At 52.8% G+C, this 24,476-nt stretch overlaps 1 protein-coding gene across 1 annotated transcript; it reads right to left on the bottom strand.

Annotated features, from left to right (window-relative positions):
• HOMER3 (homer scaffold protein 3) lies at positions 1-24,224 on the bottom strand. The gene is made up of 9 exons (XM_010125008.2): positions 23,672-24,224; positions 12,307-12,463; positions 11,239-11,370; positions 10,694-10,801; positions 7,157-7,278; positions 6,058-6,214; positions 3,960-4,070; positions 2,959-3,039; positions 1-2,095 (listed from the first exon to the last, which is right to left on the bottom strand). Exons 1-9 carry the CDS (start codon positions 23,674-23,676, stop codon positions 1,907-1,909), a joined length of 1,062 nt encoding a protein of 353 aa, XP_010123310.2. The 5' UTR covers positions 23,677-24,224; the 3' UTR covers positions 1-1,906.
• Positions 24,225-24,476: the final 252 nt, after the last annotated feature.

Below are 24,476 nucleotides of genomic sequence, written 5' to 3' on the forward strand. Positions count from 1 at the left end.
TTCTTGGAGCTGATCTCTATTTCAAAAGAAGGCTGCTCCCGTAGGAATAAAATACGAACACTGGCATGGGGTGGTAAACAAGTTCCTAGAAATTTCTGCCACCCAGTTACTTCCTTCCCGTCTTAAATATCCTGAAACAAGGATTGCTACAGTAGCTCCAGCCCCATACAGTTGTGAGAACACTTCATGCAAAAAAAAAGGAAAAAAAAAGTAAAAACCAACAAAAAAAACCCCAACCCCAAAACAGAAAAGTCCTTCCCCCGCTACGCAGGTCTGGAAATCTCGATGCTTCCCCATCCCCCTGGGAGCGGGAAGGGCTTTGCCTGGACACAACCCAGCACCGAGACACCAGCAGCGCTCCACTCCAGCAGACTCCCAGGCTGCCAGACCTCATCCTGCCCTGACTTGCAGGCCGTGGGTGGAAGCTGCGGGTTCCTCTCATGGTCACTGGGTGAGGGAAGGAGAGGCAGCCCCCGGAGCGCCACACGGCCTTTCCACAGCTCTGCTGAGGTCCAGCGGGGCGCGCGGAGGGCAGCACTCGGCACGTACCAGAGTTTCTGCAGACCTGTGAAAGGCTCTGGGGATTACTGCTGTCTTTACCTAACTTACAGCAGCAAAGAGGGCAAAAAACCAAGAAAATCCAAATCCATCAACACTCCTGTAAGGTTAACTACTTCTACACAGACACGGCTTCGTCATTCAGCACAGGGCTAAGCATGCTCCTAGGGAACTACGGGGGTGCAGCGGGCGCCGGGGGCACCACCCAACTTTTCAGGTTGCTGTGGTGCCTCCCCCAGGCCTTGCTCCATTCCTATCACAAGACAACACCTACGAGAACTCACAAGCTTCCCACAGGCCCCGCAGGGCACCGGTCCCAGCATGCTCCAAACGCCTCCTGTTCTCATTTCACCTGGCCAAGCTCGGCAAGCTGGGACCCGTACCCTTCACAAGGAATACTGCTCGGCTGACACAGAGCAGGACATCTCTGTGGACTGTTTCCCAATAAAAAAAAAAAGAAAAAAAAAGAAACCAAGAGCAACTGCGATTTGCTCCATTTAATTTCAATTAACTGCAGCCCTCAGAGGCCAGGAGAGATGCCAATCTAGCAGTCTGCTGGCGAAGCCCTCGGGGATGTCCCATTTCTCAAATGCCCCTTTCTCAACCAAGCCTCTACTCTTCTCAGCTTAACGTTTTAACAAGTCATCCAATCCCACTGCGTTAAACTAATAACAGCTTTAAAACCTGCAGTTCTTTTTCCTCTGGAGGACGTGACTGAGCAGTGCAAAGGACACAGGGGCAGGCCAGCACGCTGCTCTGCAGTGGGGACACTGCTACCTCTGGAACCTCCTGGCAGCGACCAGTGTTACTGGATCCTGTTAGAAAGACACAGTGGAGTCAGGCTGGGAAAGGGAAAAAGGAGCAGTTGTTGTCCTCAATCCGCTAGAACTTCTCCTCCCTCCCTAGCTGGGGAAACAGGCAGCTTATTTGCAAAAGGCAAGTGGTTTCCTAAAAAACTACTGAAAAAAAGGCGAAGGCTGCTCAGCCCCTTCCCCTAGAAAACTGTAAAAACGTTGGAGACACAGTGTGGAAGCAGGGAGGCTGGGAAGGCAGCACGGGGTCAGCTGCCGTCTCTAGACCGTGCCACAGCCATGGCAGGGTCCAGAGAGGCCTGGCTGGGACCTGTAGAGGATTCGGGAGCCCCGGTCCTCTCTGCCCTCCGTCTGGGTGTTCAGCAGGCAGTACGTGGCTGTGGCTGGTCTCCACGCTGTCCAGGCAGCTGCTGGTATGTTGGTGTATCCTGCCCGGACAGGCCTGCAGGCTGTTCCGTGACTGCCGTCGCTGTCAGTGACCAGTCCCAGCTCGGGCTGCCCTCCTCCGGAGGTGTCTCCTCGGAGCATGCTGCTGCTCAGTTGCTCTCTATCAGCTTGGCTAGTCCCTGCCGGATCTCGCTGAGCTCAAATATCTTCACATCCATTATCTCTGCCACCTTGGTGACCTCATTCTGGATCTTCTCCCTCTCGGCTAGGGTCTCTGCCAGTGTCTGCTCGGCCAGGTGAAGGCGCTGCTCCAGCTCTGCGTTGCGTGCCTCCAGCTCCTGCCGAAAGACACAAGCACGGTGAGGCGGCTGCCCCAGCACTGATACACGCTGCTCACAGACCACCGCCCTTATCTCCACAGAGCAGCCCTGCCAGCATCCCAGCGCCAGGCGACCCACGCCCAGCCAGCCCGGGTCTCCACCAGTTCCTTCACCGAGCGACGTCCCTATCCTGAGCCACAGCACTCCAGCGGGCACACGCATGCGAGCACACGCTCCCCAGACCCAGGCATCTCTCCACGGTTTGCAAAGGTGCTACACACGCAGATCTCCTCGCGTGCCTGTCATCTCCAGGTCTGACGGCATTTGATGTTTGGAGATGTTATGCTGCCATGAAAGCCCGTGCCTGTGTCAGGGGTGAGCTCCGCAGCAGATCTCCTCGTTCAGTAGCTCAGAGGTAAACACAGGCAGGCAGTGCCTCCAGAGACTGCACAACAGATCGTGCTTCCATCTGTGTCTTTGCCCTGCGGTGCAGAGCAGCTTGCATCCCTCCTGCCAGCCAGCCAGAGTCAGAGCTCTGTTCCTCAGCCATCCCCAGCCATGCAGCAAGCTAAGCAGGACCCCAGGATGTCACAGGACATCACGGGTCCCGCTCCAGTCACACATCAGGGATTACGGCAAGCACTGGAGGAGAGCCCATGAAGGCTGGTTTGCTATTGCCTGCTGATTGTGCCCCATGTCATATCTCCAGGAGACAGAGGGAGGGTGGAAGGAGGCAGAGACATAGGCAAGGGCCTGTTCCCATCATCCAGAGGCAGAGATAGGCATGGCAGCTCTGCGGCATTCAGTTTTCGCTTAAAGGAGAAACGGGGACAGATCCCTCTACTCCGAGCGCAGGGGTGCCCCAGATCTGCCATCCTTACCTGCAGCTTCTGCAGTGTCTCCTCACGCTCGCCCTCTGCTTCCCATCGGCCACACTTCTGGCTCTTCAGCATCTGAATCTCCTAAAACACGAGGAGGAAGAGCACTATGTCAGACCCACTCCCATCCCAGTGGGGCCAGTTTCCACCACATATCCCAGCCAAGGCCCCTTCCCTCACTCCAAGGATGACATAACCACACTCAGCTCCAAATTTTAATACCTCCCTTTCTAACCTACTGCTGCTGCACCTCCTGCCTCCCTCTGAGCACTTAGTCCCTAACCAAGAGCACCGGCTGACTGCCAGCAAGGCTCAGTGGCCGCTGCACCCTGCTGCATCCTCGCTTAAGATCAGATCCCAGCTCTTGGGGCTGAGCAGTTGGGGGAAAGCCTCTGCGTGCTCTTGCTCCAGCATTTCTCCTCTAGCCTGAGCAGGTCTGGGGAGCAAGGGAGAGATCTTTTCTCACTAAGGATCAGGAACCCCAAAACACCTCCCCTCCCCAGTCCTTGCTTCGTGGCCCCCACCCGAAGGCTCCGGCCAGCCGCCCTCTGAAGCACAGCCGCCAGAGAGCCGGCAGACGTGCAAATCGGAGAGATTCTCTCCACATCTCCCCTCCTTCACAGCCTCTGTAATTAAAAGTCTGCTTTACATTATTCATTTAGGTGCAGTGAAAGTGGGAAGCAATTCCTGCACTAGAGGCTACCCACAGCTGCAGATGGCTGGGAGGAGAAGGGTAAGACACAGCCCTGCTGCTCGTGCAGGGCTGAGGTTCTCCACTCAAGGCCGTTTGCATGGCAAACTCCCCGCACTCTACTCTCACTCAGCTTTGCTTCTCTGGGGAGAGAGACCACCGAGGGGGCTGCGCTGGCTTACGGACGCTCCTGGCTTGAACAGGCAGCTTGTGCACCAGCACAGGTCCCCTCTGCTCTCATACAAGCTGTAACGACAGGCTGTTGGTGACAGGCCCCCCAGCTTCAGGCTGCACTCTGCTTTTGGGGTGTTACCTCATCTTTAGCCTTGATCAGTAGTTCCAGCTCCTCCAGGGTTTGGCTCAGCTCTTCCTTGTTGTTTTCACTGGAGGAATCGTGAGCCCCCTGCGACTCCAGTTCTGCTACCTACACAGAAGCAAGCACAGGGAAGGTGTGCTCAGGGACACAGGAATGTCCGACACCCTGCACCCACAGTCATTCTCTGTCATGTTTTGGCTTCCTCGCAAATCCAGCCGGCCTTACAACAGGCTCCAGCCCACTCTGGGGCTGTTAGGAAAAAATCCTCTCCTGCTCTGCCTTGATCACGCACAGGAACACACTGCGGCGAAACTCGGTCCAGAGACTCTGTCTCTGCTTTCTCCCGCAGTTTAGCGCGTCCAGCAACGTCAACTGCCTCACGTCAAGCACGTGAGCCTGCAACCCAAAGCCTACACCCAGCTCCATCTGCACCCCTGCGCAGAGACTGCCCAGGACAAGGAATTTCCTGCAGCTCCACCACAGCGGATCCAGGAGGAATCACAGAACGGTTTGGGCTGGAAGGGACCTTCAAAGCCCACCCAGTCCAACCCCTCTGCAAGGAGCAGGAACATCTCCAACCAGATCAGGTTGCTCAGAGCCCGTCCAGCCTGGCCTTGAACGTCGCAAGGAAGGGTTTGCCCAAACGTATTCCCCATTCCTGAAAAATTCAGACCAGTGGCTTAGATTATTCATGAAGAGGATTCATTTTTAAAAGCCTATCAGAAGGTCTGCAGCAGCTATTTCTGGGGCCCAGCCTCTCACGGGGCCCACACTGAGCTCTACAAGCGACCATCTCAGTATCACCCAGCGATGAACTCCTGCACGCAGACAGGGTGCGGACCCTGGTGCGACACTTCCCCATGAGCAGGGGCAGCAGGGGAACACTGGCTGGATTTGGCCTCTGCCGGGGTCCACGTAAACAGGGGTTGAGGGCTGTCAGGCCCACTGCGTCATGGCTAGAATCAACCAGCTCTGGTCCCAGAATGCTCCGGTTTAGGGACAATAATCTAGATGTTTCACTGAATTACAATATCCCCAGTGGCTGCCCTTCACCCAAGGCTCACAAAACCCTCGCTCCCAGCTCCCGGCTGTGAGAACAGCCACCAAACAGCTGAGTATGCACACAGCAACAGCAGGGGAACAGCAGTGCAACCCAGCCCGCCCCAAAACCACACGTACGCATATGCACAGCCAAGATCTCTGCTCTACCTAGGGCAGGCTCCTGCTGCAGAGGAGAAAATTTGTTCTGTGCAGCTCTTTTAGAGTCTGACTGCAGCACTGAGAGCGAGCAACGGGCACAGTGAATCCTGGGGGATAGCTGTCTACTGCACAGACTGGCCACACAACAGCCATCAAGTGGAAACAGCTGTTAATTGCTGTAAATCCCTGCTGTCTTTTGGATGAGCTATCTCAAAGTGAAATGGCTTTATGCCACCTTCTCCAGGGCTCCAGAGTCCTCTCCCAGCCAAACCCCAACTGTCCTAAAACCCTTTCCCAAGTACTCTGCAGTTCTTCCCTCCCAACAAACCCCACCGTGTGACTGTCACTCCTCTGCCCAGACGCACATAGGCCTCCTCAGTCAGCCTGTGACCTCTCTGACATTACGGAGGTCAGAAGATCCTATTATTCCAGCGGAACAAGGGCTTGTTTGTGCTGCGCCACCCGGGTTTCACAATGTTGCAGCTTAGATTCAAGCTAATTATAGCAGATAGAGCAATCGTCATCCTTCCTGTCAGCAGCCAGAAGATTGCCCTGCTGCCCAGCTCAGAGCGGGCACGGGCCTTGCTCAACATTGCTGGCAGCTGGGAACGACTCCCAGGAAATCTGAAGGGAAGCTGGTACTCTGCTTTTGTGCTCTGGTTTCCTCCCTTTATCCATGGAGACTCAGCACGCTCCCAGCTCGCCCTGCAGAAAACAGGAGCTCTTGTGAGAGCTCCCTCTTTGCATGGCCTTATTCCTTGACACGTTTTCCCTGCCAGGCTCATGCAGCATCTTGGATTTCCATCCCATCTCCTGCTGACACCTGTGGAAACTGATGGGGTAACGGGGTCAAGGGCACCATCTGGCTCTGGGACAGGGCTTCCTCTGCGCTCACCCGCTGCCGCAGCGTTTCCGTCTCCTCCTGATAAGCAGCCAGCTGCTTCTTCCACTGGTCCACGTTGGCGTTGGCTTCATGGAGAGCAGCCACGAGCTTGTTGTTGTTGTCCTGGAGGCTGAAGAATTCAGCCTCCCACTGGACCTCACTCACCGAACTGTGCAAGAGAAAAAGAGGAAGTGTGCAGGAAAGTGTAAGAGAGTCTCAGCACGAAGGTTCCTCCCCCCACTGCTAACATGCACTGAAACCATGCGCTTGGAAGTGCTGGGCAGTTCCCTGTTTTCTATTTGGCTTTAATATCACTCTCCAAATTTAAATGCTTCTTCCAGTCTGAATCTGCATTTCTTTCCTTTATCCCTGGATAATATTTGACTTCGAGGCCATGTGTGCTTGCTTAAAACTGCAGAAACCACGCTGAGACTAATGGGGTGGCAGAGTGGGGGAGATACAGCTACTGTAAAGGAGCTTTGCAATGTGGGACTGTGAATCCATTTTTAAAATCTTTGTTAGATCTGAGTTCGCTTTGAGTAAAACCCTACCACCCTAGACTCAAGAGAAGGCAGCAAAAGACAATTGGTTTTGATTTAAATTCTAAGTGTTCAGCTGGGAGCTCAATGCGAACCAGAGGGCAGAATCCAGCCCAGAGTCTTTTGAACAGACAAAGAGCGGAAGCAGCAGGGACTTCGCTGGAATCATCAGGGGAATTAACACAAATGCAGCCCTGGGCCAGCTGGAAAAGTGCGAACATCTTCTGGTGTCACAAACTACTGATCTGTAGACAACTGGCATCAACTCATCCCCGCTGCGAGCACAAAGCATTCTCCTTCCCACCCCACCTGAACAGCAGACTTCACCTCCCAGCTGGAATAACTTTCTAGTGGGGAAGAGGGGAAATTGGCATGGTGGAGGGTTAGAGCAACAGTGGACATGAGGCACTACTCAGCTTCCTAAAGGGTAGCACTGGGTCAAAAGCATTTGGAATGAGGCCCCTCAGTCATTCAGGGTCGCTGCAAGCACTGGGATGACAGGGACATGCACCGAATCCTGCCAGAACACACAGTTTAGAAGCCAGAACAGACAGCATTTGTGGCAGCCTCACCCTTCTGAAAGCATCTTCTTCAGCCGCTCCTTCTCTGTTGTTATCTCCACATCAGCACTTTGGCTGCGGAATAGCTTATCTTCTCCTGGCCCATTGGAGCTGATGATGGGGCTGGGAAGGACCTGGAGGGCGAGGAAGAGGTGGTTACCACAGAGCAGCGCAGACAGGCCATGTGGCCACACGGTCTCTGGAAACTCATTTTCCCAGGGCTGGTTCTTCAGTCCCTGCGCTCCTGAGGGAAACGCTGGCTGTCTCTTAGGTAGCACTGTCTCTTAGGTAGCGCTGTGCTTCTCTACCTGGCAAAGATCCTCACGTGTGGCGCAGCAGCACCACTCATGGCACAGCGATGACTTCGGAAGCTGTGCAGATACAGGGCTTACCCTTGGATCGGCAGGTTGGTGCTTAGCTCTTCCAGCAGCTGCCCTGCTGCCCTTTCCCCATCTCCAGGCTATGCAGGGGCAGCAATCCCAGTGCACAGACGCCCAGAGCAGGCGGGCTCGCAGCTTGCACACACCAGCCATTCCCCTGCCCCGACCTCAGGTACTGAATTCTCTGGCCCTCAGCTTCCCCCTGACAAATGCCAGCAATGTCGCAGCCTGTAACGCGAGTGCCGCGGCTGGGCACAACGCTCCGAGCGGCTCGAGCTGGCTGTTTCAGGGGTTTGCTGAATTCTTAACAGGATTTTCTTGCTGGTTCTCAGAGCAGTGAAAAGACTTAACAAACTCTAAACACAGACCTGCCAGGCCACCTGGGTTCAGTGGCAAGTTCATTCTGTACCATGAATTAAGACACCAGGTGCCATTGGGGTGGTGTTTCTCAGGCTCAAGGGAGGGAAACTCTCTTATTGCTCAGGTTACTCTGACACCCACTTCCAAAAGTGTGGGAAAAGAACCTTGCAGCCGCTGCACCGAGGTACACCCTTCTCCACAGCTCCATATTCCTGCGTGCACCAGGGCTGGCACAGACAAACAATGCGTCCTTTCAGGCGAGGGGAGCCAATGGGGGTGCAGAGATGAACACGCAGGAGCCAAAGAAGACTTCACACTGTCCAGCCCCTCCAGCAGACCCCGCTGCACAGCCTCCTCTGGCAGCAGGGAAGGAGCTTGGCACTGACAGGACAAACCGAGCTATAAAAAGCCTCTCTGAGCAATGAGTCTCTGGGATCCTAAGCTGGGGGCTGCGAGACCAGGTGGCTGGTGAGCCTGCTGGGGTTGATAGCCCTCAAATGCCCATGGTAAGGACAGCCACCTGCCTTTGGAGTCGGCTGACACCTATAAATAGAGCCAGGCAGGGCCATGAGATGTACTGAACACCAGCTTCATGAAGCCTTCCAGAGAGTGACTGAGAACTGGGACCTGCAAAACACAATGCTGCCTCAGCTTTACCACAGGGTGGGGAAACTGAGGCAGGGAAGGGGCAGAAGCTTCCTGCTCTGGTCTGTTGAGGCCCTGTGAATCCAACTGAAACTGATAACAGTCGGAGATGCTCCATGCTGGTTTTTGCTTACACAATACTCTGTGATGGGGACGCTAAATGGGATGGGGATTGGCCATCTAGGGTACTAGAGGACAGAAGAGAGCTGCTGTCCTGGGATTTCCCCAGCTCTGAGCATCTGAAGCCTAAGTAAACTAACGCAGATGCAGAAAATGAGGAAGCTCCGATTTAATTTCAGGAGACAGATCTGCTCTCTGCTCACTTGCAAACAGAAACACAATTAATTATTGAAGGATGAAGCTCATGCTTGAAGCTCTACTAATGTAGACACCGGGAATCAGCAGTGGGGCAGCGGGAGAAGGGATGATGGGCTGGCGTGTGTACAGGCTGGGGAAGGCAGAAAATGCAGGACAAGATCTGCATGCCCACATGGCAGGGGACGCTGCGCGTGTCCCCGTGTCCGCATGCTGGCTGCCATGTGTCTGAGCGAGAGACGAGGCAGGCTGAACGGCAAGAGCGAGCACGGGTTCCCATCGCGGCAGTTTTAGCACTGCTGAGTCAGGTAAGAACGCACAGAGCCTTGGGTCATTTCCCTGATCCGTGTTTAACCTTCACTTCTAACCTCCTCATCCTTTCTGTTGCAAGTTGCCACCACAGCACAGGGGAGATGAACGTGTCCTGTTGTGGCACCTGATGAGTTCTGCCTGGTGGAAACAGGACAAGAGGGAGTATCTCTACTCCCAGCCTCCATCTCCTGGCCAGGGGAGCTCTCATGGCTGCAGCTGGCCACAGATCTCTGTCTTGGGCAATCAGGTAAAAGACTCTGGTCAGTAACAAAACCTTGGTTCTGCTATGAATGCTCTACTCCACTCCCTTCTTCATTTGCCACACATTAGGATGGGGCTTAGAGCAAGCAGGAGCCCAAAGCTAGGCAGATTCTCCGTTTTTGCACCCCACATGACATTTCCAGTCTCTGCAGAGCCACTGCCTCCGCCTCCCTCTCTTTTCCCTGCAGGCCAAGGTACAGTTCACGCTCCCTCCTCCTCTGCTGCCACTCCATCTGCACACAACCCAGAAAACACAGTGTCCTTCATCCTACAGCTCCCCTCCTGCTGCCAGGAGCTCTGGGAAACGCAGAGTTACCTCTGGAGTGAACTGTTTGGGAGGGCAACTTCACCACCAGCACTGAACTGCTTCACCACGGGGAAAAAAAAAGCAGGGTAGAGTTCTCCACAGCTTATCCTCTTCCCCTCCATCCTACTGCTGCTGGGGTTGGTTTAGCTACACGGGGAGAAAGGTAACAAGTGCAAGTGCAACACGTGTGAGAACGATCTCTGATGGGCTTCAGCTTTCTGGCTTGGTCTCCTGGGGGAAAGAAAATTGAATGTCTGGTTGCCATGCACACAGTTCTACCTTAGGGAGAGCTCCCAAGGGGGAAGAGTGATTTCTACTCTCATAGCAGCGCAGCTTCTCTTCCACAGTGGAAACATGATAGGAACAGAAGTCTGGGCAGGACTCCTCAGCCACCAGCTCTAAGACAGCAGTTTGTCTTTCCATGGATGCCCATGGACAGCACCATCACCTATCAGAGACACCTGGAGAAGAACCCCCCGCAGCCTCAGAAGAGGAAAAGAAATGGTTGGAAATGCCACGTGTCTTCCTTCCTATGACCTTCTGTCAGGCAACACGTACTCCTGCATGCTGTTTGCCTATTATTGTCATGCTGAGTCCAGGCAGCGCCAGCAGCTCTACAGAAAATAAAGAAATAAACCAAAAAACACTAAACCAAAAAACCCACTCCTTTAGCATGGCTTTATAAGATATCCAATGGTTTTGATAGTTTAACTGGCAAAGAGAAAGGAGCGTGAGCCTTCCCAGGAGCTCCACCCGAGCACTAATTAGTTAATCTACTTCATGTGTTTCAGCAGAGGGACCTCAGGACCACAGCTGTCACCAAAATATGAAGCTCCAACCTCAGTGAAAGGAAGCTTTCAGGGAAAAAGGGATGAAAGCAAGGGTTACTGGAGATCAGCACAGTGGCTGTTTTCCCTAGCTGCCACAGCTCTGCAGTGAGCTTTACTCATGCCTCTCTCCAAGCATTACCTGGTGAGATGTGATATTCAGGGCAGGATTGGTCAGCTCTGTTTTATCCTGGGACTTCTCCCTCGCCAGACGGGCTGCTTCCTTCACCTCCTGGAATTTCTCTGCAAACTAGAGGGCAGCAGAAAAGTCACCCTGGTGCTACATCGCAATGCGGAACGAACTAGAATTGATGCTTGGTTACTCCTCCCTTTGCAACTTCATTCAAGTTGCTTTTTAATTTCTCTCCAACGACAATAAAATTCAGGGAATAGCCCCTTCCTGCCTCTACCCACGATTCTGGCACTCAGGGCTGTAGGGTTAGCTAAATAGCGATGACAGAAATCAAGCCCAAAGTCCTAATTCAATTTACGATGCTCAAAACACTCTGAAAATATTATTTTGAAGCTCTTCCTAGCATCTTTGCATCTTGCATTAGGTGTTAGCACAGTGGGAACAGCATTACATCATGTTCCCACAGTCTTTCCTGCAGAGGCTGACCTCCCCATCAGGGTTTCAGGACATCCCCCCTGGCTAGGATCAGGTTTCTGCAGCGCCTGCAGCGTTACCTGGGAGAGATGCTGCTCTGAAGCAAAGCCCAACCCATACACCGTGTTGGCTCGGCTGTCTGCCCATTGTCCAAACTTCTGGGATGTCTTTGTGAAGGTCATGTTGGGGGTAATAGTGCTGTTGATGATTGCCTGTAGAGAGAGGCGACAATGAGTCAGAGGAAACTTCAGCCTGCTGCCCTGGGGTGCTGGTGTGGGACTGATCGCTGCAATCCCCGTGCACTCTTGGAGCTGGGGTAGAACGTCTGGCTTTTCATCTATAAGACAACAGTTCCAGCTTGTGGCCACCAAAAGTCTTTCTAGTCTGGCTACATGACATGAAGAAATCTCAATTATCTTGTCTACTGAAAAAGGGAAAAAAAAGGGGGGGGGGGGTCAGGGACAGCCTCAGTATCATCAGCTTCACTGGGCCTCCATTGCTGGAACGGAAGGTAAGAGACAGTGTCCCCGGGGACTGAACAACTTTGTTCTCCATTTTCATGGCAAGCAAGAAAAAAAAAAAAAAAAGGCTTAAACAGCAGTCAGGACTAGCTATTACAAAACACTCTCTGCTGGTTAGGGTAGCAGCAAAATAAATTGCCTGGAAAGACTGCCGAATCTCTACCACTGAAGGCCTTCAAACACAAGCCAGGAAAAAGCCTATCACGAACGGCTTAGGGACACTTAACGGCGTTTTGTGGAAGTGACTGAACAGACCACCTCTGAGGCTCCCTCAGCCTCGGTCTGTCATTTCAGTACCTCTACAGGGGCTGGTTTTAGCACAGGACAAAGGCTCTCGGAAAAAGCTTGTGTTTTGCTTGTGTGAGGGGTGAGAAGAGAGCGGAGCAGGGAGGGAGGACATCAGACCCTAGGGCACATTTTTCATCAGCAGGGATTCTAGCATCTAACACTCAATGCACCTGAGCACGGAGGCAGTGTTTTACCTTCCGTTCTCTCCGTGAAGATGCTAGAGTGCCTGCGCTGAGAACTGACCAACTCGACACCGAAAACATCAACACCAGGACTGACTTTGGCGGGAGAGAAAACCTGCTGCCGAGCTGTGTGCCGCTGTTGGGAAACGCCCCCTACCTTGGTGCCCCCCACGCTGATGATGCGGTACACATTGCGCGTGGCATCGTAGAAATAGGAGACGGTCAAGGCGTGCTTGCTGGCAGGGATCCAGTTCCGTTTGGTGGCAGGGTCGATCTGGAAAACGTGGGCCCTGGTGCTGAAGATCGGCTGCTCCCTGCAAGAGAAACGAACAGGGCTGTCAGGGCAGAGGGGAAGCGGGGCAGCGAGGGAAGCGCACCGACTTCCTGGCGTTCGAGTTGCGTTACGCGCTGCCAGCAGCACTGCTGCTATCCCCCTTCCCTCTGGGGATCCGAGACACGAGGCGCAAAGCGCTGCAGCCCCCAAGGACGCAGCATCTCTCCACCAGCAGCCCTTCCCTGAGCCTCTGTGCAGGGAGTAGCAGCTCCCTGCTGTCTGGGCTGGTGTCATCCACTGTCCCTTCTTATTAGGAGAGTCAGGACCCAAATTCTCCATCATTCCTGTGAGTTGCTTTTCCAAGACCTCCGGGCTTCTCCGTGCTCTCCCCAGAAGCCCTCCGTGTCCTTGGCAGTCTTCTAAAGCCCATTTTCAGAAGCTGGGGGACCACTGGCTGATGACTGTGTAATGTAAAAGCCTGAGGTCGTTTAGGCTTCCTACTTGAACATCAACCAGGTGGCACAATGGCAGCGGCTTTTGCTGCACACTAGTGACCTTGGTCCACAAAAATACCCTTGACACAATAAGAAAGCTACCAAGGGTGTTCAGCTACAGGTGGAGCTTTCTGCCTTCCTCTAGAGCTCCTCTGTCCTCCTCTGCAGTCTTCAGAGATTTTCAAAGACCACGGCCCGGTCACTCCAGCAATAACAGACTACGCCCTCAGGTGAGTAGAACTTATACGCACGTTCAGCCAGTGATGGACATGAAACTGGCAAGCAGAAGCGCCAACAGGACATCACAGCCTCCCGTTTGGAGCGTACCAGATGGCCCCACACAACACCGCCCGTGTGGCAGAGCTATGCTCATCGTTAGGGGCTGTATTGTTTTCAGCCTGACTTGAAGCTTTCTTTCACCATCCCTCGGCACCTTAGTGGTCAGTTCACGGCGACTCCCAGGTGTATGATTTCTGTGGTTGCTGTATTATTTGTACTTCACAGGACACCTCCGAGCTGGAGCTCTAGGGAAATGGATGGACGGAGGATGTGTTTGGGATGCGAGCACAAAAAGTGCCTTCCCCTCAGCACAGCTCTTCCTCCCTTGACGCACGCTTGGGAAGCGCATCCTGCAGCGAGAGGTCACACCACAAGATTAAAAGCAAGTCACCTAACAAAGAATTAAAGGAAACACTTCACCGCACAATGTGCAGCTGCTGCAAGAAAACACCGATCCAAGCGCTCCCTGGATTTCGTAATCAGTAATATCTGATCTGAAACACGGAGTTGAATCTCAGGCACCAGGATGTAACTTGAGCATCCTCGGAGGCAGGAAGGAATGTTTCCATGACACAACAGTCCAGGTGCGTCAGGGCTTGGGGGGCCTTCGTCTGACTTTGGTTAAAGCCCAAGGCACTGGCCACTGCCACACTCCTTACCCAAACCTAGTGCGATCTGACGGGACTGGAAACACCCCACGCCCCAGGACAGCTGCAAACAAGGCACAGTCACAATCCTGCTAGGTGCGAGCTCCCAAAACCCAGATATTTGTATTTCCTCCCCATTCCAAGTCCTCACAGCTGCAGCGAGCAGATCTTCCCATCAATCCAAAGACAACTGTACCAGGTGCTTTCTGAACCCACCACCAAAACTTAGGAAGGAAATAAACTCCTCCCTGCCACCTCCTAGTTTCCGGCCTTGTTCCCAGGTTCCAGCCCTGACGCAGATCTCTTGTGACCGCGTGAGGGTCTAAACCAGCCCCTTCTCCGCATCCTCCCTGCCTGGTTTGATTCAGCCACAGTCTGTTTTTGGAATGACATTCAATTTTTCCAGGTTCCACTAACAGATACTAAATTGTACATGGATCACAGCTTATCCTCTGAGACACAGAACCTACAGAGTCGGGAAAAAGTAATGTTTCTGGACCTTGACCCCCAAGTCCTGGGCTAATGTCGGAAAGAACAGAGGAAGGACATTACCTAGTTGTTGACATTTGTTAGTAAGAAGGGTAAGACAGACTACAGGCCAGTGGAGTTCGTATGCGTCTCTCCTCTAACAGCTTCCTTCTCAGGTCTCCTAGCTGGACTGAGGCTCCTTTTTGGTTTTGCCTCCACAGTGATTCATTTCCTAGCGATGGAAAAGTCAGCTGTTATTTATTACACAGGGCACAGACAGAGCGTTCAGCCAGGCAGCGTTTAGGGGCTTCGTTTGTCCCAAACTCATAAAGCTTGTGATTTGTAATGATTTCTCATCACTGAACAAGTTGTCTTCACTGTCACAGGAGATAATTGGGTGAGCGGTGTAACTGCAGTAAATCCCTTTGGCAGCAGGCGCCGGCTGTTGGGAGAGGGCCACAGAGGAGCCTGGAAGGCTCTAGTGTTTCCAGTCACGCACACGTGATGCCAGCTGCATGACGGAAAACCCTCCTCAGAGATCACCCCTCACACGCACGGCAGCTATTCCTGTGCTGGCTGCTCACCAGCGAGGTCTGCACCCAGAGTCAACGGAAACCATCCTGCTGACGGCAGCAGCTCTGGGACCACGCGCTGTTCCAGCCAGCCCCCTGCCACGCACCCTGACGTTCCCAGAGAGAACCCTTCTCCGCCCGCAGGGATGGGGTCTGCGGCTGCACCTGGGTGCGTGCCCACCATGTGCGCTCCCTGCCCTGTGCCCCACGGGGCCGGGCGCAACCCCAGACCCCAGCAGCGAGGAGTCCCTGCGGCTGCCCTGTCTCCTTGTGACATGCGAGACAGCTGTGCTAAGCATTTGCTTTGTAAATTGGTCTCTCCATTAAACGGTCCCCACCCTGCTCTCCCCCGTATCAACTGAGGCTGCGTATCTCAAAAAAGGAGCAAAGGGTAAGAAAGTTAATTTGCATGATGAAGGATGCCTGTAGAAGGGGTAGAGAGCTCAGATCTCCCAGCACCTCTGCTGAGTCTTTGCAAAGGTTGTCCCTGCACCTTGCAGGGGGGTTGGACGAGATGACCTTTTAAAGGTCCCTTCCAAGCCAAACCATTCTGTAATTCTACGTCTGCCTTCAAGCAAGTCGAGTTAGAGCATCTTAATACTTGGAAAACCCCACTGCCTTCCTACCGATCACCTGGAGACAGGAGAGGCTCAGGAGGCCTCTCAGATGTCAGCTGTCCTGTAATTACAGTGTCACTAACCACAAAAGCCAGCACTGCTTTCTTTCTGAGCACCAGCAGGAAATAAAATGCCACGGGAAGGTCTGCAGACAGGAGAAAAGCCCATCTTCACAGGGGTTGGCAATGCTTTACCTACTCGCATGAGGCTGACTCGGCGGCTCTCTCGCCCAGCACGCCGCCTCGGGGCATGCACGCTCTTTCCTGGTCGCAGGTACACCGAAATACCGCCGCTGAGGGCTGTGGATCAGGAAGGGTGCTCTACTTTTTGTGCCTTCACGTAACCACTTCTGTCTCGACACTCCTCATATATTTGTTCGTGCCCTGCGGTCTTCCCTGGAGCAACAAAACTTCACGCTGTCTGTGAGAGAGGCCTATCCCTTCCAGTCAGGAATGTGAAAGCCTTGCAGAGGCCCGCTGCCAGTTACACCAGATGTGCTCCGCTTCCAAAATGGCACCAACAGCAGCGGGGCTTGTCAGCAGCTTCACCTGCCTGCCTGGTGCCAAGGAGGGAACTCCTGCACCTACCCGCCTCTGAGGGAAGCGAAATACGCAGAATCTGCTGAAGTCATCCTTCACAGCTCCCCTTTCCTCACTGCAGATGGGAACAGCTGCTGCCAACTTGCACGTCCCCAGTAACGGTGACTGGAGACCGCTTTATGAGGCCAGCACGTTACTGCCTTCTCACAGCTACCTGAGTAGAGTGCCAGCCTGGCACGGGGACAGGGCTTTCTAGGAAGCTGTTGCCTAAGCTCCGCAGGTAATGCTCAGGAGAGCGTTGTGCTCTGCTTGGGAACAGCACAGAGATGTTCATGCTCCTTTCACAGTGCCTGTGCAGGGAAAAAAAAAAAGTCTTTGTTTGTTTTAAATCTGTCAAGTGATGCAAATTGTATCCAGCCAGTACAAGAATTTCATTGTCAAGGATGCTGGCTAGCCTGGGAACCTGCCTTCAGTAGTCACTTGTCTGACAAGGTTACAGCAAACACTGCAAAAGAAAAGCTCTCCTAGAGTTTAAGTGGTGGAGCACAACAAAAACAGACAGAAAGAGTAGGCAGCAATGCAAACCAAGGGAGAAGAAAAGCAAGAAAGTCTGCAAATCTGGTGGCACATCTCTAAGAAGTCCCAAATGGCTTATTAAACGGAAAACGGCTCTACCTCACCCTTTCTACACTTCCTTTAGCAGCGAAGAACCACGGCAGGGCTTGACAAAGATGGGCACAGCAGGGTGGGTTAGCCAGGGAGGGACACAGGCAGGACCGGGGGGCGCTGGCATACGCGCTGAGGGAGGTTCCGAGCTGTGGAAGCACAGGTGCTGAAAGCCAGAGCCGAGATGCATGAGTGGAGTAACATCTGAGGAGCGCTCCTCTGCGTTCAGCTCGCCTCTGGCCAAGCTGCTGACCTCTTGTCTCCAAAAACACTACAAAGCACTTAAAAATAATCCTGAAAGCGCCTCGGATTCAAACCGTCGTGTTCTCTCTCCCGCTACAGCCCTCTGTTTTAAGTGTACATGCTGGATACACCACGCATCCCTAAACGCTGACACTTCTTCTCCTGCTCCCAGCCAGGGGTCCCCATGACAATATAGACATGGCAGTGAAAAGAGCATGTGTAAATAAAACCACTTACAGCCCCCCCAGGGCTGTCCTTCGCAGATAATTAAGAAAAAACAAAGCAAATGACTGAAAGGACAAAATCTGGCTGAGACACAGACAGGATCAGCAAGCGCCCGATGGCAACTGGAAAGGATCCAGCTCTCATCGCTGCCAGAGCATTTGTTCCCAGCCTGGGGGGGAGGGTAAAATTCAATATCCCACAACCTGCCGATAGCTCCAAAATGCCCTCTCTCCCACGAACGCTCCCCAACACGCCAGCAGCAGGCTGCCAGCTACCAGGCAAAACCAGGCAGCTAAAAATGAAATGCGTTAACTCATCTAGCTATTCCTAACGCATTCTTCACATCAGCAAACCGCCTGTAAAGACCCAAATGCCTCTTTTTGTGGCTTCTCCTTAAAGAGAAGCTGGAAGAAGGCCGCTGGGAGTTTGGGGAGGACACGTGGATGTGGGGTACGGATCAGTCATTGCCGATGTGCTCACTGGCTGGAGTCTCTGACTCAGTGGTCATTAAGACGACACGTAAAACTGCACACTGGCCTCATTCCCACCTTGGTTCTTCTACTATTCCTCTCTCTACAGCCTCCAAATTGATTTCTTAATGAATAGCCGCTTATTTCGCCACTGCCAGGAAAGCAAATCATTATTTGTCCTCTTAACTGATGGTCTTAGCAGAGTAGCAGTGGACTGAGCAGGCCAAAGGGAGCGGGGTCGCCAAGGCTGGATGAGCGACCTCGCCAGGTTAGGACACACGACGCGCTGCCAAGAGCCTGGAGGAGAAGCACGCCCCGCAAGCACTGCCCGGTGCCACGGAGGCACAGATGGCATCGGCTCAGTGCCTTGCACCAGCGCCACATTTCACCCAGCAGGGGAACAGTGGGCACGAACGGTGCCAAAGTTTGGAGAGGACTAAAACCAGCGCAGCCCCCTCTGCTCTGTGTAATCTGAACACATATGGCACTGGATGCAGGGACTGTCCTTGAGTGTCCTGTCTGGACGTGGGCTCTGGGCACAGGGACCTCCTCCTATGTGGGATCTTCTAAAATAACCCAGTGCTGCTAACAGAGAGAACGCAACAGAAAGGGAGACGAGCCACTCCCCAGGGAGGGACTGCAGCATCTCGGTAGGAGACAGCACCAGGGACGGGCGCCAGGATCGTCCCGCGACGCATCTGCAATGCGTGGGACCGAATGGATGGGTACGTACACAGGCGTCACAGGCCCACCGCGCCGCAGCAAAACCACCTCCAGCCGAAGCAGAGCTGCTGACACCGCGCTGCTGGGCTCACCTGCCCTGCCTGCAAGCCCATCTCGCGCAGAGGGTTCCACACACACATCTACCTACGCCCTGAGCAAGCCGCCCGTAATCCCTCTGCTAGGCATGTCTTTACAGACGACTTCGGAGTCCTCTCTTTAACCCTCACCAGCAAAATACTCTCAAACCTGCAGACCAGTCTAACAGCGGAACAGAGACAAAAAGGCAAAGAGATTTTTGGTTTAAGGCACAGGAGTCACAGAGCCGGGAACGGGGCACGTTCCCCACGGCATCCTCCAGCCTCCTCCTGCAAGGTAACGGCAACACAAGCCCACAAAGGAACATCTCCCATTTCAAGGAACAGCCCAGCTTAGCAGAAGGGACAGAGCGCCTTTGAAAGAGCTGTTTAGCAAAACATTTATCTTTATGTCTAAATTTCAATAGCACTGTCGGAGCTCCAGTGTGTTTCAGTGCAGGCTTGCTCCCTTCTCTCTTTGCCGCACCCCAACTTCAGCTGCCTGGTGGGGTCTTCATACCTCAGAGAAACGGCGTTTTATTGCCTTTTCCTTCTCAAGGTATTTCCCATGCAAACAGCACCTCTTCGGGAAAATCCTGTTCGACAGTTACAGGCTCACTGTCTCTTCAGCAGGTTTCCAAACCAAAGGGCAACTGCTAAAACACAGTCCTCTTCAGGGAAAGGATGAAATCAGGGTTTATTGTGTGCTTTAGATCTTTTATTGCATCCAGCGATGCCTTTGCTCAACAGCTGCCACACCGGGTGTGGGGAGGGGTCTCTTTCTGACTGCACAGCTGCATGTGACTTCTGCTTTGTCCTTATTCTTCTCCGATTTTCTGTGCAATCTGGAAGATTTTTCCCACTGAGATCCTCTTATTTTTTTGCTCTCAGTAATTCTCACCTCCCCATCCTGGCTGCCTGCCTGTGACATGCCCATTTAGTTAACTGAATTACTTACCACATCCTGCTCACCTGCCCCCACCCTCTGCTGCATGACCAGAGAGAAAAAACCTTACGTTCGCTGTGGAGACGGAAGCCTTTGGCCACCATTCCTTGGATTTGAACTGATGTTTCTGTCCTGCTTTCAGTCCCACAGCAAGGTGTGTGATGGAAGAGCGGGATTCAAACCTAGACATACGTATAGACTTTTAAGAGAGAGATTTGGTGGGGGAGTCCGAGTTCAAAGCAGTCCAGGGACCTAAACGGTGAACAGGGCTGAGGTTTAGGAATAAAGACTTTTAAGGCAGCAGCTGGAATGTGCTCGGGAGGCCGAGCTTGGTCCTCATTAACTGTATTTGCCTTGGTGCTACTGGATGGGGTTCAGTCAAGGGCATCTCTAGGAAGTCCATGTGCTGCTCCCAGGCCTGCAGCTCCTCTCGCTCGCTGCAGTGTCTCTTTGCAGGGATATTCATTTACTTGTCAGAGAAAGGAGCCTCTCTGCACTTGGACGCAGAGAAGATAATCGCTTCAAATACTTCGCTCTGCATCTAGGCAGTCTGTGGTTCCCCTGCATCCAAAAACCAACAACAACAAAAAAAAAGCGAATTCCAAGGAATCACGACATGCTAGATCAGCAGAATAATTTCTTCCTGTGGGCCACGGGCACAACAGCACCCAGGCACAAGGACAGGGAAGGGCCCTGGGGGTGTGATGTTCCTGCTGACAGCAGCGGATACCTTCAGAGCACAGACACCTAGGAACGCACTTCTGCACTGTGTCCGGGCTCAACGTGCAGCCACAGTGAGCAAGCTCCCCAAAAAAGAGGTTGTCTCCTGACAAAAGGCCCATTGCCAGCCACAGTAGGAGGCCAGGATTTCCCGGTTCTCACTGCAATCTTCCCAAAAGCTCTTTCTCTCTGCACGGTCTGGTTTCCTGGACAGGCGCTCGCAGGGCAGCTTGTGCGGAGCAGAAAGGGGTACACACGAGCACGAAGGAGATGTGGCTCAGCTTTGGCGCTCAGCCCACCGCCACGCTGAGTCAGCTGCAAGGCTGTGCTGGCTGCATCAGGGCTCTCCCTCCTCTTGGATCACCAGCCAGAGAATCGGCTGTGAGAAACCCTACGAAGCAGCACGGTCCGGGATAATTTGAGGGAGGAGGATGGCCAGGACGGAGGTGGGGAAATGCTTTTCAGACAGACAGAGCCCAGTATTTCAAAAGGCAGAACTGGAGCACAGAGAGGGCATGAGAACCAACCTCCTCCTCCTCCACTGCTGCCTGTCTTTGTTTCCTTTCATCTTCCCCCAGCAGCCTGAATAGCTGCTGACTGCGTGTCAGTGCTGTTTGGGGAAGAAGGGCGGGTTAATGAGTCAAACCTCCTCTCTCTCCCTTTGCCTTTCTCCCCAAAGCCCGGCCCTTCCTCTGAGCCAGGGACCAGGTGTAACTCCCTCCAGAGCCCACGGACTCCACCGCCTCACCGTAAATGGGTGCAGAGAGCGCGCTTTGACACCCAGGATGTGGGCACAAGCCCCCAGGACACTGACCATTAGACACCGAGCTGCAAAACTGCTTTGGGAAGAAAGTTTGGGGGGACCGATGCCCAGCCCTTCGCTCTAACCGCCAGGCAGGTTTTCAGGCCCTCTTAGCTGCAGCTTTGCTTTCATTCGGTGCTGCACAATGTCACCTTGGGGAAAATGCATAGATGCTGCTAGCGTCCAGCTGGGATGGAGGGAGGCCAGGCTTCTACCCCACAGCCACAAAGGGAACGTGGAGCCACACAGCTCCAGCAACGGGAGCTGGTTAGGGGCTGCTTTCCCTTCTGCCTCCCTCAGCTCCCAAGGGATTACCCAGCAGGGCTTAGCCCAGGAATGAAAAGCAGCTGCCTCACAGGCTGTCTGCAGATAAAGGGCAGCAAAGGAATCCTGGCTGAATATGCTCGTGTTGGATCAGCGTGGGGAACAGCGACAGGCATGCAATGTCAGGCACAGAGACAGAGGATCAAGGGCATTTAAAGACGCAAAACAGCTGAGATTTTTTCTTTTTTTTTTTTGTTTTCTTTTGGAAACCAGTCTCCATCTACAGAGCATCTTGGCTGCTGAACACTATGCTACCGGGTGTCTACAACACAATCTGCACATTCACCTTCCTGTGACAACTGTTACTTCTGCTACTGAGCCTCAGCAGCTCTTTCTTTTGAGACACACAGACCATTGCTGGAAGTCTGCTGGGTTTTTAAACGTTAATTGCTGTACAGAGCCAGACTGCAGCTAAGTAATTCTTTATACATTCCAGAAAATATGTCCAGTAATAAGTAGAACCAGAGAAGCAGAGATGCATGCACATTTCAAAATGGTCCGCGCCTCCAACACATTCTGCATCTTCAGTATAAGCCACAGGACACATAGCACTTCCAGGCACGGATGCCTCCTCAGCTTCCCTAGAACAATTCCCTAAAGATCTGCTGCTATTTTCGACCTGCCCTTGCCAGAGCTCCAAAAGCACAACCAGCAGCCCCTCTGACAAGGCCAGTTCAAACTGCCTGTGCAGCAGGGGTCAGCGGGATGACAGTATAGATAAGAGTGGGTGAATTCATCTGCTTGATGTACATGACAAGCGCGTAAACTCTACACTGCTCAAATTAGAAGCCGGTAAATCACATCTACCTGTACTTCCATTTGACAACGCCATCAGCAGAGTCAGAAAACACAAGTCAGTGTCCACTGAAGACTCAGCTAGGGCCTAACTAAATTCACTTCCCTCAGGATCAAGTGTTATTTACAAGTGTCCTCTTCAGAAAGGAAGTGCTAATGCATTAATACCTACAGCACATGGACACAAAAGAGTCCACGGAGAATTCATCCACGCAAACCAGAACACGATGCTACAAAGAAATCTAATATGGGGGAATGAGACCAGAACCCCTGCTTTAAAAATAAGTTAACTAAAATCAGCTGCCAGAAAGCGATGTAAGAGGTGATGTGCCTTCAATTTCTTCTGTATCCAGAGTAATCTAGGTGCTGTTGAAAGCTACTCCATATCCCCATGTGATCGACGTACAAGCAAAAAGACACTTTCATCTCAGGAGTTAAGTGGAAATAAGGAATTTTGGGTGGAAATGTCGTCTCTGGCTTAACAACACTTTTGCTGCTACACCACTTAATTACACAGTGAAGTCTGAGCAGACCGAGATGGTGACCCCATCTCAGCATTTTCCGTGGAAGCTGCTGACCCTCTAAAGAAAACAGAGCTGCTGGGTGCACCCGTGCTGGGTGCAGCAGAATTCATCCACTAACCCCGGAGAATAAAGTGCTAGTCCCAAGCTGTCTGCCTGTTAAACCCTTCCTGGCAGTTCTAGAAGTTTTACAGTAACTTTGTAGATCACAGGAAAAGTTACAGGAAAACTGGGAGACTTTCTGATTTAACCTGATCATCACATACTCTGTCAACTTCAAAGGATCCGTGCCAGATTCACACTGCTGTCACTTTTGATTCTTCGCCTCTACCTTTTCTGCTTCTTGAATCCGTGTTTGACTGTTCAATCATTTTATCTAGGTAGTCCAAGAGGAACATTAGCAAAAGGAAAACAAGCCCCTAAGAATGTTATTTATTTGTCTCGCATTGTCAAACCCACACGTCTGGGGGGAGTTGATCAGACAGGCTTCCTACAGACCCATTGTGATTTCAAACAGCCACGAAGAGCTCATTGCGCAAGGAACTCACAACAACATGTCAGGTCCTTAAAGTTACATGATTGAGACTTATAACCAGGACATAAACTAAATACCAGACTAAGCTGCTATTTCCATGCCAAAATCCACTGCCACATCCATGCAGCCTTATCTCACCCTCGGAAAATCTGAGGGGGATCACAAACTAAGTCACCAGAGATTTCCAATCAGCTATCTATTCATTTAGAAATGCAAACAGGATCCATTCAACTGAATGCAAAAGTCACAACAGCCAAACAAAATCCCTAATTTCTAACTTCTGGAAAAGTTTGTGAACACAAGCCGGCTCCAGTCCTCCCACCCAGCCTCCCAGTTTGGATTTCACACAGTATAGATCACTAGAGGCTTCCCTTACACACGAGTTTATTTCAAGAAGTTGCAGAGACTCGCAATTACCTACCTTCTAACCCATAAAATAAAAGGCAAGTCTAAACTCTAAAGCTTGCAATGTGGAAAAAAAAAAACCCAACAATTTAAAGCCTTCATTTCTTTTGCAATTACCTTAAAAATAGCTCAGTGGCAGCGAATAATAAAAGCAATTCAAGAATAATAAAGGGCCAGTCTCACCCCATCGCTGCCTGCGTGTCCGCCTCTTTCTCTCCCGTCCTCTCCTCAGCTGCCCGAGATTCTCTCCACGTTTTGATTTATTTCTCCCTTCCTCTTTCTTTCTGTCTTTCTCCGGATCCGGATGCTCTTTAAATTTCCTCCGGAATTTCACTTTGCGATCTTGCTAGTTTAGCCGTCGTCTCGGACCGCCCAGCGATCCCCGGGTGTGCGGGGCAGGGGCCGCCCGGACCCCCCCGGGCCGCGGGCGCCCGCACCCCAGCTCCCCGCGAACTTCGGCAGCCCCCGGCCGCTCCCGCTCCGGCGCCCAGGCTCCTTCCCCCCAGCACGGGAGGGGAGCGGCAGGATTAGGTGGTGCTTTCGCAAGCCCGTGTAGACAAAGCCGTCTGCTCCTCCGGCAGCCACGCAAGTTGGTTTTTTTTTTCCCTCGCAAGTCTGGCTCGCGATTTCTTTGTTCTCTCTCTCTCGCTCTCTCTTTTTTTTTTCCTCCTCTTCCCTATCCGCTTCCTCCCTCTGCCAACTGCCCCATCTCGGTCACATTTCTCCGCTTCTTCTCCCGACTTTATCGGCGCGGCCGGGCCCGGCTCGGCGGCACCATCTGTCGGGCAGCGCCGGCCCTGCGCCCGCCGACCGGCACCGCCGCATCCCGGCGGGCTCCCCGCGCCCGCGGAAATGAACCCCGCTCCTTCGTCCTAGCCTTCTGTCAGAAACAGGCCGCGCCTCGTTCTGCTGTCTGTTATGAAGCCATTTCTACAAGCGCAAAATGGCCATAAACCACGAGGACGTTTTCACAAAACGGGGAATGCCC

This window comes from Chlamydotis macqueenii, chromosome 26, assembly GCF_036417535.1.
Source record: "Chlamydotis macqueenii isolate bChlMac1 chromosome 26, bChlMac1.mat, whole genome shotgun sequence".
NCBI classification, from domain to species: domain Eukaryota; kingdom Metazoa; phylum Chordata; class Aves; order Otidiformes; family Otididae; genus Chlamydotis; species Chlamydotis macqueenii.